The sequence below is a fragment of the Gekko japonicus genome, unplaced genomic scaffold, assembly GCF_001447785.1.
Source record: "Gekko japonicus isolate JY-2015 unplaced genomic scaffold, Gekko_japonicus_V1.1 scaffold907, whole genome shotgun sequence".
Lineage (NCBI taxonomy): Eukaryota > Metazoa > Chordata > Lepidosauria > Squamata > Gekkonidae > Gekko > Gekko japonicus.
Window position 1 is genome coordinate 20,663 of NW_015174870.1, and position 12,090 is coordinate 32,752.

A 12,090-nucleotide genomic window follows, 5' to 3' on the forward strand; every position below is an offset into this window, starting at 1 on the left:
CTCTTTAACCATTGGGATTAGGTGGGGGAAGGGGATGCACAGGCTTCCATTCAAGACAGGCAACTTATTTGTATGTTTATATGACCCCCCAAGTTCTGATTCAGAACTTGTTTTTCTTCTTACATTGTGAGAGCTTCTTTTGAATTCTAGCACTATATTGTTTATTTATTCCACTTATGTGACTCTTTCTTTGAGGAGCATCTTTGATATGGTTTCATATGCAGTCTCACATTACAGGACCAGACTTGCTTGGCTTCAGTAGTAAAATTGCATCCTGTACACTCAGATCATTTTCAAAATTATTGTACTCTTCAGTAGTAAAATTGCATCCTGTACACAGATCATTTTCAAAATTATTGTTGTCCAGTTGCACTGTACAGAATATCTTAAGCAACACCTACAGGCCTCTTCTTTAAGTGAACAAAAACAGCACCCTTATAGATGAGGATGAGGGCTAAGGGCTTAAGTCCAAAGTGTCACCTGCTGTTTCAATGGTTCATCTCTAATTAGCTCTCATGACTGTACAATGAAAGTGTGAGATTCCCAAGATCAACTGCTTATGACTGAGCGGACATTAAAAGATATACCGAAATGGTCCAATACACATTTATAGGGCAGCTTCCCACACTCTCTCATTTGGTACTAGATGAGAATTGGTGGAATTACTGGGTAGATCCTATATATGCCACTGGATGGGGGGGCAGACTGGTAGGGGACTATGTAGGAGAAGACATCATGGATGGACCTTGGATTTCCTCAGCTAAAACTGCTGTGTGGATTCACCAGCACTGACCTACAGAACCAGTGAGATGGCAAGAGGAACTGCTTAGGGCAAATAGCCTCAGCGTTTGGAATTAGAACGTTCACATTAGAAAAACTACCCTGTGAGAAAGACCCAGACTGCCAGTATTTTGCTGCTTCTGGCAAACATGCAGGGAAACAAAAATTAAGTTGGCTGCTGGCCAGATTTCTTTAGTGGTGGCAGAGGATGAGATCAGGTTTTGGCTTCAGCTAGAAAAACTGCTTCTGCAAAGCTCTGCTTGTGCCACAGTGCTTTTAGGCCAAGTCTCCAGGTAACGTCTGTGTATTGGAAGAGCACAGTGCGGTGGCATACAGACAAGCCTCCCAGAACAGTTTCGAACTCCGCCCTCTCTCTTGTAGGCTTATTGTTCCCATTGTGAAAGAAACAGGCTTGCTTTGTGCTGCTGGTCCCTCACAAGCGTTCTGTGTGCCTCTCTAGCCAGCTCAAGGAGAAAATCACGAGTAAGCCGAAGATGATCCTGGGAGGACTGGACCTTTCTGCGACTCCCCGGAGATAGCAGCCACCATGAGTCAGCCACCTATCGGGGGCGCTGCTGCTACAGCCTCGCCTCGCTTGCATCCAGAGGGAAGCAGCCGAAGCAAGCAACAGCAGCGAGCATCCTCTCCGGGCAGACCCAGGGATTCTCCCGTCCGCCAGCCCTCCCCAGCTGCCAACTCTGCCCGCTCCACAGCGGCGGCTGCAGTTGCTGCCTCCAAAGCAACCTCCGCCCGCCAGCCGCCGCCGCCGCCGGGGCAGAAACCCAGCCGGGCTAAAGGGGGCGGAGGAGGAGTGGGAGGGGACAAGCCGCCCCCGCAGGCGCCGCCGCCGCCGCTAAGGAGCGCCGTGCCGCTGGGAGCTGTCCAGGCCGGGGGTGGTGCTGAAGCGCAAGTCGCCTCGCCCTTGGCGTTGGCGGGAGGGCTCCCGAGAAGAAACGCAGGGCCCTCCGCGGACAAGCGGGAGGCGCCGGCGAAAGACTCGGCGTCCGGAGCCGGCGACTCGCAGCAGCCTCCGACTGGAGGCGAGGGGGAAAGGGAAGGCGCGCCTCCTCAGCCGCCGCCGCCCAAGAGCTGGGGCCGGGGGAAAGCGGGGAGGCCTCTGCAAAAGGGCGGGGGGGAGGCGGCCCCGGCTCCTCCATCTTCTTGTGGCGCAGGGAAGGGCCGGGCCCTGGCGGGGGGCGGCGGCGGCGGCGGCGGCTACTGGAAGGAAGGATGCCTGCAAAGTGAGCTCATCCAATTCCACCTCAGGAAGGGGCTGGCGGCGGCCCAGATGCAAAGCAAAGGCAGTAACCAGAACAACGGCGGCCCGTCGGCGGCCGAGCAGCCCCAGCGCGCCTCCCCCTCATCCTCGAGCCTTTCTCCAATGGCGCCGGTTGGGGCCGAAGAAGGCAATGGCCGCAACGGAGCTCCGGAAGGCGCCTCGAGCCTGAATCATCGGCAACAGCAGGAGCTCCAAGAGGAGGTGGAGAAGCTGCGGGAGGAGAACGAGACCCTTAAGGTGAGAAGGAGGGGAGTGGGAAGAATGCCGCGGGTGTGGTTCAGCCAGGGGCGGGGTTGGCGAGTCCTTTATGCTCTCCCGGAGGAAGAGGAGGGGAGAGGGGAAGGCTATTCTGTTAAGGAAACGTCTCCCTAGAAGAGGACCTAAGCGAAACAAAAGATGATTATTCTTCCTCACCATCCTCGTTCAAGCATCCTATTCGCTTGTCACCATTATGAAAAGATGCAGGGGTGGGAGGGAGGCCATTATTCCTCTGAAAGTGAGACCCCATTCCTTGAATTATTTGGACTACTAGGAAATGTTGCTAGAATAGTCGTGCCTTCTAGATATTATATGGAAAATAATGGTTACCAGTTCCATGATGGGGGGAGGGGAGAGAGTCCCTCCACTAATATACCAAGCAGCTAGGGCTTCAACTTTTAAACATTAAAAACCTTTTGATAGTCTTAAAAAAACCATCCCTCATTAATTGGGAAACATTTTTAAAAGTTAGTTATTTGTTTAAAATAAGCTTCATGACAGGTGCCATCTCAGAAGATGCATTCTTCTTTCACTCTCACATGGGAGGGAATGCATCTTCTCTGTGGCACTTTCTGAAGCATATCCCTGCTTCCCCTAAATCAACAAAGGTTTGCATTTTTCTTCAAAATAATGGATTTTTCATATGTAAATTTATGCAGACTTAATTCATTTAAAATTCATGATTTCAGTCAGTTAAAATTCTATGATTTTAATCAGATGACAGCACTAGACAGCACCCTTCTAGATGGATTTGTGCATTTTTTCATTCATTGTTCTAATCTGTTAAAAGTAATTAAAATATAATGAATACAAAATTATAGTCACATCATAGTGTTTTCTTCCTCCAGCTTGTTTTGCCTGTGAGGAAAGGGGTTGTGATCTAGATCTGTACATCTATACTTACATGAACATTAACAGTGAAAGAGTCAAGACTTTTGTATCATCATTCAGTTAACTATTTAGTGATGTTGAATGGGAAGATTCAACACACATTATGTCCCCATGTAGAACTAACAATGTAAACTGAAAATGGTGGAGACACTATGCACTTCCCTTTTCTAATTACAGTGGAGTATTTATTAAGCTATTTCATTTATGCCCCACCTTTGTCCCCAGTGGGTATACAGAGTGGCTCACAGGATTCTCCTCTCCTCCATTTTATCTTCATAACAACAATTTGAGGTCGTTTAGGCTGAGTGTGTGTGTGCGTTTGGCCCAAGGTCACCCAGCAAACCTCCTTGGCAGAGAGAAGATTTGATCCTAGGTTTCCCAGATTGACAAACTGACCACCACATCACACTGCGCCTTTATCCCTTTCCTATGATTTTTTCATTGATTGACTCCTGGTATCCATGTGGCCATATTAGAGATTTTCAGTGGACATGAAGACATACATGGATAGCTACCTAAAAATTATGTATAGGTTGCTCTTTGTCCAATGGAGTTGAAGTGAATTTATGTAATATGGTGCATTTGTCTGTTCTTTTTGAATGAATGCCAGAATGAAATAGATGAAATGAGGACTGAGATGGATGAGATGAGGGACAGCTTCTTTGAAGAGGATGCCTGCCAGCTTCAGGAAATGCGCCATGAGTTGGAGAGGGCTAACAAAAATTGCAGGATCCTTCAATATCGTCTTCGTAAAGCAGAGCGAAAGAGGCTCCGCTATGCACAAACTGGGGAGATTGATGGAGAACTTCTGCGTAGCTTGGAACAGGACTTGAAGGTACAGCAGGTCTAGAAGTTGGCCAATTGTTGAGAAGGTAGAGGGAGGGGGGGTCTACAAAAGAACTGTAGCCTTTTGGGCATCAGCTAAAGTGTGAACCGTTTCATGGAAAGCCAAGGTTGCTTGAGGCCTAGTTTCTCCTGTGCATTTGTAAGCAGGAATTTGATAATAAGGATCTTCAATTTCTTCAAATTCTCCTGCTTTGCCATTGAACTAATCTTTTCATGTATGAACAAAGGAATATAGAGACACACTTAGCATTGAATGCTTCTTTGTCGTTACACAGTACTTTCAGTAGTTGAAGTGCATCACATATGTTCTCTTGTGATTCTTACAACAGCCCTGTAAGGCAAGTTATTGTTATTATTGCTATTATTGCTATTATTGCTATTATTGCTATTATTGTTATTGTTGTTATTATCCTCATATTGCAGATATGGTGAGGGGCTTGCCTCAGGTCTCCTTCTAAAGTTGTGGCAGAAGTAAATTTTGAACTGTCTGGAGACCTTCCAGATAGCAGCTCATTCTTTTATTGATTTTGCTGAACTGCTCACATTCCTCTGCATGCTCCAGTATGCAAGGAGAATGCCAATATGACAGACTAATCACCATGCAGGAATATGTAGGCCTCCAACATGATGTGTGATATTCCTTCCCACTCGTTTGTTTCAATTTCTTTAGAACAGATATCCAACATACTTTGTGTCTATCATATATGACTATGTGAGACAGACTGTAGTGATGCTGACATTTCCCACCCAATATCCATTCTATCGTATCAGTACTTCAGAGAACACTGAATTTCCAATAAGGAGTGAGTGACTCATACACTATTGCTGCTTTCTGGTAAATAATGGGTTTCTTGGTTGTTTCCAGCCAACTGTTTTTCCTTTGAGCTGTAACTAGGGAGAACTACGTTTTGACTGCAGTTCTGTGCACACAGGCTTAAACTCTGTTAAGTTCAGTGAGGCTTAGATTTTAAGTAGCCATGCATGTTATCAATGATGAATATTGCACACAGTTTGTTAAGTATTAGAATTGCCAGCTCAACATTAATATGTAACTGCCTCTGTCTAGATACAGTAAAACATGTACAAAAGAAGGATTGAAATCTTTTACAAAAAAGCATTTTTCCCTTTAACAAAGAGATAAGCCAAGCCCATGTTCATCTGAGATGTGCTTTTATCAATTTGCAATGGCATATCTTTGTTGTTAAAATATTAGGATGGGCTACAGCATATTTAAGAGAAATATACAGTGCAGTCCTAAACAGTTACAGCCTTCTAGGTCTATTGGAGTTAATGGGCTTATAAGGGTATAGCTCTGTTTAGCACTGCACTGTTGATGAAAGAACATGATAAATGTTAAGGCTTGCTTTTAATAAAAGATTTTTAGCTGATTAACCATCTGCCCTTGACTGATTCTGCCATAGTTTAGTAGATCAAATTTAAATCAATCTGGATGTTACCAGATCCGCATTTGAGATACATTTGTATTGTTAATGGCAAACCAAACCTTTTCCCATTGAAAAGTATGTAATACGCCTACATTTCTCCAACTTTCTGTTGGATTATGTCCATTATTTTAAAAGGGGACACTTGGTCTAAGATTGGGGAGTCCTGTGGTTAAATGCCAACTCAGTAGTGTGATCACTGACTACACAATACTCCATTGGTGAAGCACATGAACTGAGCTTCATATTTAGGCTTGGATCCAGACATCTTTTTCAGCGATTCTTACTCATTTCTGTTCCTTACCACAGGCCCTAACCTGCATGACTTTTATACATACAGGTCCCATGATTCCCCCAGCATAGTCTTTTTTGGGTGGTCAGAGGTAGCCCCCTTCTTCTTTTCTCACCAACAGAAAACCTGGTTGGATCCATCCCTTAGGTCCTAATGATGTTTCCACTTTTAAGTTCAGTAGAATAATCAGTTTTCTAAATTACTGAATGTATAGTCAGAATGAGACTAGTTTTAGAATAGGGTTGTCAGCTCTGGAGTGGGGAATACCTGGAGATTTGGGGGGGTGGAGCCTGGGGAGGGCGGGGTTTGGAAAGAGGAGGTACCTCAGCAGGGTACAATGCCATAGAGTCCACCTTTCAAAGCAGCTGTGTTCTCCAGGTGAACCAATCTTAATCAATTGTACTAGTGGGAGATCTCCAGGTGTTCTATTTTATGACATATATACCAACTCAGTATTTGTGGCAGAAAAGAGTTTTCTAAAATTACACAGTACTGCCATAATAACGATGCTCCCCAACATTTTAATGGTTCTAAACTGTCTCATTTAGGTTGCAAAGGATGTTTCAGTAAGACTTCATCATGAGTTGGAAAATGTGGAAGAAAAACGTACCACTACAGAAGATGAAAATGATAAGTTAAGACAGCAGCTGATAGAAGTGGAGATTGCTAAGCAGGCTCTACAGAATGAACTTGACAAGATGAAAGAGGTTAATAACGTTCAATATTTACTTTTGGGAACTGAATGATACCACCAATTCTTATTCTGTCATGAATGTCTTGATTGTTGAAATACTAATTAGTGGGCTTAATAAGGGAAGGTTGAGAATTCTCAAAATAGAAGATTTAAACCACAAGAGTCTTAAAGTGGATGAAGCCATTTGTTTATTGGGAAGGAGGATATAAATTTGAAAAACTGTAATTTGCCAGATATCATGGATTACTGTTTGCCTTCTACTGTGAATTGTTGGTCTTTGTGAATGATCAAAAGGTTCATAGGTTGCCTGTTACTATGTACTTGTTTCCTAGATGAGGTTCCATAATTATACTTGGTTTTGAAATGAAAAACACTTTTTTTAAAAAAAAGGAAACTTTGCTTGTTGCTTTCATATTTTCCAAACAATTGGGGCTAAACAAAGCAATCAGACCAACCAGCTACTCTCACATGGAGTGTTGGCAAAATATACAATTATAGACCAGTCCAGAGGGCTTTTTTGCAGCCAAAGACTTGTGGAAATGCAGGGAGAATATTTAATTTTTGAGCTGCAACATCCAAAGCTGTATTTGTGGATTGTGGCCAGTCTGTGAAAGGCACTGTACGACTTCATTGACCTGAAGCAGGATTCTTTGTACCACTTCTATCAGATAACTTCATAGGCTAACCTAGGTAGCAAAGAAGACAAACAGCAATGGCTTTGCATATGGTTGACACAGGGTGGGAAAGACACAAGCTAGTTGTGATCTTTTCATGCTTTTAGTGCAGCCACTGAAACTTTGTCTGGACCTTAAAAGCACAAGTTTTGATTATGGAAGTTTCTTGCACATTGAACCCTACAGCGTTTTTTTTTTTGTTTGTTATCTCATTACACCAGAAGTGTGGGAAGGGGAAGAGCAATTTTATTGCACTTTCATTTCCTACTATCTAGACTGCTGAACATTGTTCAAGTTCTTCATCTTCTTTGGAGATGTTTATACAGCATCACCTCTTTTGCTTATTTTTTGTTGGTTTACTACATTTAGTTTACTGCTAAGATAAAACATGTTCAGAATTGCAGCACAGAGTTGTTGCCATGTTTTTACATGCCAGGGATTTTCTTAAAGTGTCTGCTTTATGCAGTGAAATTTAAAGGGACCATGACAAATCAGGGGTTATGCACTAGCAGGCATACATATTCCCTCTAAGCTGAGTTAGTGTAAACTAGCTCACAGGTTTTTAGCCTGTGGCTCACACATTTTGTCTTAGCTCAGGAAGGATGGCTTCAGAGCAAACTATTTATGCAGCAATCAAATCTCTCACTCACAACTTTAATGCCAGTAGCTCACAAAGTAGAATTTTTGCTCACAAGACTCCACAACTTAAAGGGAGCATTGATTGGCACATATATATAGACTTTTGAGCAAATGCAATTAAAAGCATATCTACAATCAAGACAGTCTGCATGTGGCTTTCATGTATTTTATTACATGAGAATACTTTTTACCATTTTAAAAATCCTGTAATGGGGGGGGGGGGGACGGGACAATGACTAATTCCTGATAGTTTGTGTTTTTCAGGTCCCGGTTTCTTACTTTTTCCAGTTCTGTTGCTGGCTTTGAGTTTGTTTAACACTCTTAGACATACTTGAATAATCTGCCTTGTGGAAATGATCTGTCTGTTTTTGCAGTCTCAGTTCATGCTAACCAGAATGAACAAAAGCTTGTGGCATCTGCTGCTGATTATGACCAATGACTGGTGTTATTTCCATTCTTTTCTCATGCTAGAGCAGAACACCTGATTTTTTTTTTACATCCTTTTCATTCTTCAGGGTTATGGCTGTGCTAGACTGGCACACAGAGGTTGACTCTTATTTCCTTCTTGTCTACAGAAGCTTCTTGGGCTTATGTTATTATCACTTCACCCCTTTATATTGGATTTGGGGGCAATCAGATGTTGAAGAAATGACAGACCAATCTGCATGTCTCTTGGTAGCAATATATAGGAAGCCTCTTCATAATAAGCTGATGCTTGAGCTGCTTCACATACTGAAAATTAAAAACAAAGCTTTACTGTAACGTAAGATGTACCCTCAGCCCCATAGGTAGATGATTTTTGGTGGGGGGGCTTTGCAGCTGCAGGGGAAGTAATGGCAGCCCTCGCCTTCACTCGCCTGGGCATGCCACGCTGCCCACTTCCCTGGCCGCCGGAGAGCCCAGCTTTGGCTGTGCCTCAGCGTGTGCAACACAGCCTTGTCTTCCTCACCAGAGGGAGGGACAGAGGGAAGGATTGGGTGGGGAGGATAGGCAGCCTCCCTCTGCACTACTCAGCCATCACATCCCCTGCCAGTGGCTCCCACATTGGATGCCCCTCACTGTGGCCTCAAGTCCATCAGCCAGACAAAACCACACTCTGGGCGAGCACACTGTGGAAGGTGTAACTCCTTTGCTGGCAGAGAGGGAGGAAGGGTGCAGGGGGCAGCTGGCACTGCTCTGTGGCTCCCCAGAGGGAGATGGCCAGGGACCCCTGAGCAGACGAGGCATGGCAGCAGCGGCATCAGGTAGGTGCGTGAGTGGGGCATTGCAGATTCAGGAGGGGGCACCACCCCTGCCTAGCTATGGCCCTGTGTACCTTGGAACAAGGATAAAAGGAACTGAACTGGGAATTTTGTTTCTTGAACAGAACAGAGACATTCTGCTTTTCCTTTTACCTTCAAAATATGTTTTGTGTACAAAGCCTTTTGACAAATTCATACTAATTTTTACTATTCCTTTGCACATTCTTTGCAGTTACCTCAGTATTTGAATTCCTTAGGCTTGGGATGCTCCTTGTGCATAAAAAATGTACTAAGGGAGGTACTCCCTGTTCTGAATTTGATAATGAGTAAATCCTTATCCTTATAGATAGCAGTTGCAGAGAAGCACAGTGAACATGTGTGTTCACATGTCTGTTTCCGTGAGCATTCAGATATTAATTTCCTGTCTGGATTAGCAACAGTGTATTGTATCTCAGCCTGGGGTTTAAAAGTAGAATGTTTATGTTACAGTTCTAAGACCATCCCTCCATAGCCCGTAGCTACGGTGGGGCTATTGGAGGCTCTGCCCCCTTCCTTAAAGGAAGGATCCTTTAAATGCTTTGGAGAAGAAGCAGGGGTTGGTGTGCGCCCCTCTTCCTCCCTCCTGCAAGATTTAAAGAGCCCTCCAGCTGATTGGTGGGCCAAGTGTTCCCTGCAATCAGCTGAAGAGCCCTTTAAATCTTGCAGGAGGGGATGGAGAGGGGCATAGAATTATGGGAAATAATGGCAGCCCCACCAACCCCATCAGAAATTTTATTGCTCCACAAGCCACAAAATCCTGGCTATAGGGCTGCCTTTAAATCTTGCAGGAGGGGAGGGAGAGGGGTGTATCATTATGGAAAATAATGGCAGCCCCACCAGAAAAAAATTTGCCCCACAAACCACAAAATCCTGGCTACGGGGCTTATCCCTCCCATGAGAAAAAGGGGATATGGTTGCAGAGTAATGCTCCTGGACCACTCAGCAGAATTAAGTACCATCAGCAATGGAATACTTCTGATCAAGTTGGCTGAACTGGAGATCAGGGGCACTGTGCTCCCAGTCCAATGTGACTGAGAAGTATCAGAACATGGCACCACTTTTTGCTGTGGGGTCCTACATGAAACTGCTGGGAGAGATCATCTAGAATGAGGTGTTATTAATATATTGATGACATCCAGGTGTGATAGTTAATTTATTGAAACAAAGTCTGGAAATGGTGATGGACCGGATGATAGCCAATAAACTGCAGCTCAGCCCATAAAAGATTCTGGTGTTTTTAGTCAGCAGTATTGTTAACTTGGGATTGTTAGCCTGAGCTAGATGGCATTGCACTCCCCTTAAAAATACAAAGTTCTTGGCTTGGAGACCTGTTATATGTGTGGCTGCAGATGGTGGTCCAGGTCTCCAATGTAGCTTGTTGCTCTTTTACCCAAGCTTTTTTTTGCTAGTCATGCCCCTTCTTGGGGAAGCAAGTTCTGGCCACATGCTCTCATTGCATGCAGATTTGATTACTTCAAGGTACTTGATTTGGAACTGCTTTGGAAAATGGTTTGGAAGTTTCAGTAGGTACAAAATACAGCAACATGGCTATAGTAACTGCTATCATGTTGTTCCAGTACTTAAAAAAAACAAACACAACCCACTGGTTACCCATCTTCTCCAAAAATGATTCAAAATGATTTTTAAAGCTCTAAATAACTTGGTCCCAGAGTACTTAGAGAACTGCTTCCCTCCATGCCCACCTTCCCCCAAACTAAAATAGTCTATGGAGGTTCTTGGTGTCCCTACTATCAGATAGGCTTTTTTCCCACATATGAACAGCCTTTCCACAGATGTTTACCTGGCACTTGTTCTTTCTAGTTTTGGACACCAAATCAAGAACTGTTCGTCCAGGCTTTTGGTTATTTGCGGCTGTTAAATGCATGCATGTGTTGCTTTATAGTGCTTTAATACTTATGTTTACTCAGTGTTCCTGCATGGATTTTATTTAGGAGTCATTCCAGAAGCTTTTTACTGAGGGACAGTATGGATACATTTGAAATAACGGATACACTGATGTGCCAATGATTAACATGTCTGCTAAAAAGCCCTTAATTCTATATGGGATCTTCTTTGATACACATAGGATTTTTCTGTGGAAGATTGTAAAGTTGCAATTCTAATTATGCATTTATACGTTGTAAATATTCACAACTATTGCCATGCCAAATGATAGTTTCCATCAGTCTGCCTATCCAGACACACTTGTATTAGTCATTACAGATAGGCCAGAAAATGGGGAGAAAAACAAACAAACCAGACTGGTAGCCCGGGGGCAGTTCTTACTGTCCATAGTGTACCAGGAAACTTGATGTTTACAGCCTATATTTGTATAAGTAAACAGTCAATGAAAAGCTGAAATGCATATCTTAAGGTTTATTCTGGTATTGCCCCTGGTGCTGGTGGAACGTATCCACATCACTGTGAATAATCACTGTGCCCTCTTACAAAGGTAGTTTGCTACACATTGTAGCAGAGCAGTATAGGACCCACGGTTTGGAAGTTTCAGTAGGTACAAAATATAGCAACATGGCTATAGTGACTGCTATCATGGTGTTCCAGTACAAAAAAATAATAATCACTGGTTACCCATCTTCTCCAAATATGATTCAAAGTGACTTTTAAAGCTCTAAATAGCTTGGTCCCAGAGTACTTAGAGGACTGCTTCCCTCCATGCCCACCTTCCCCCAAACTAAAATAGTCTATGGAGGTTCTTGGTGTCCCTACTATCAGATAGGCTTTTTTCCCACATATGAACAGCCTTTCCACAGATGTTTACCTGGCACTTGTTCTTTCTAGTTTTGGACACCAAATCAAGAACTGTTCGTCCAGGCTTTTGGTTATTTGCGGCTGTTAAATGCATGCATGTGTTGCTTTATAGTGCTTTAATACTTATGTTTACTCAGTGTTCCTGCATGGATTTTATTTAGGAGTCATTCCAGAAGCTTTTTACTGAGGGACAGTATGGATACATTTGAAATAACGGATACACTGATGTGCCAATGATTAACATGT

At 43.5% G+C, this 12,090-nt stretch overlaps 1 protein-coding gene across 1 annotated transcript in view; it reads left to right on the top strand.

Moving 5' to 3' along the window:
• Window positions 1-1,327: 1,327 nt before the first annotated feature.
• Window positions 1,328-12,090, top strand: part of SOGA3 (SOGA family member 3) — a 19,876-nt gene continuing 9,113 nt past the window's right edge. Inside the window, exons 1-3 of the mRNA XM_015424796.1 lie at window positions 1,328-2,296; window positions 3,819-4,043; window positions 6,337-6,495. Coding sequence (XP_015280282.1) covers window positions 1,328-2,296; window positions 3,819-4,043; window positions 6,337-6,495 — 1,353 coding nt within the window. The remainder of the gene's footprint in view (window positions 2,297-3,818; window positions 4,044-6,336; window positions 6,496-12,090) is intronic.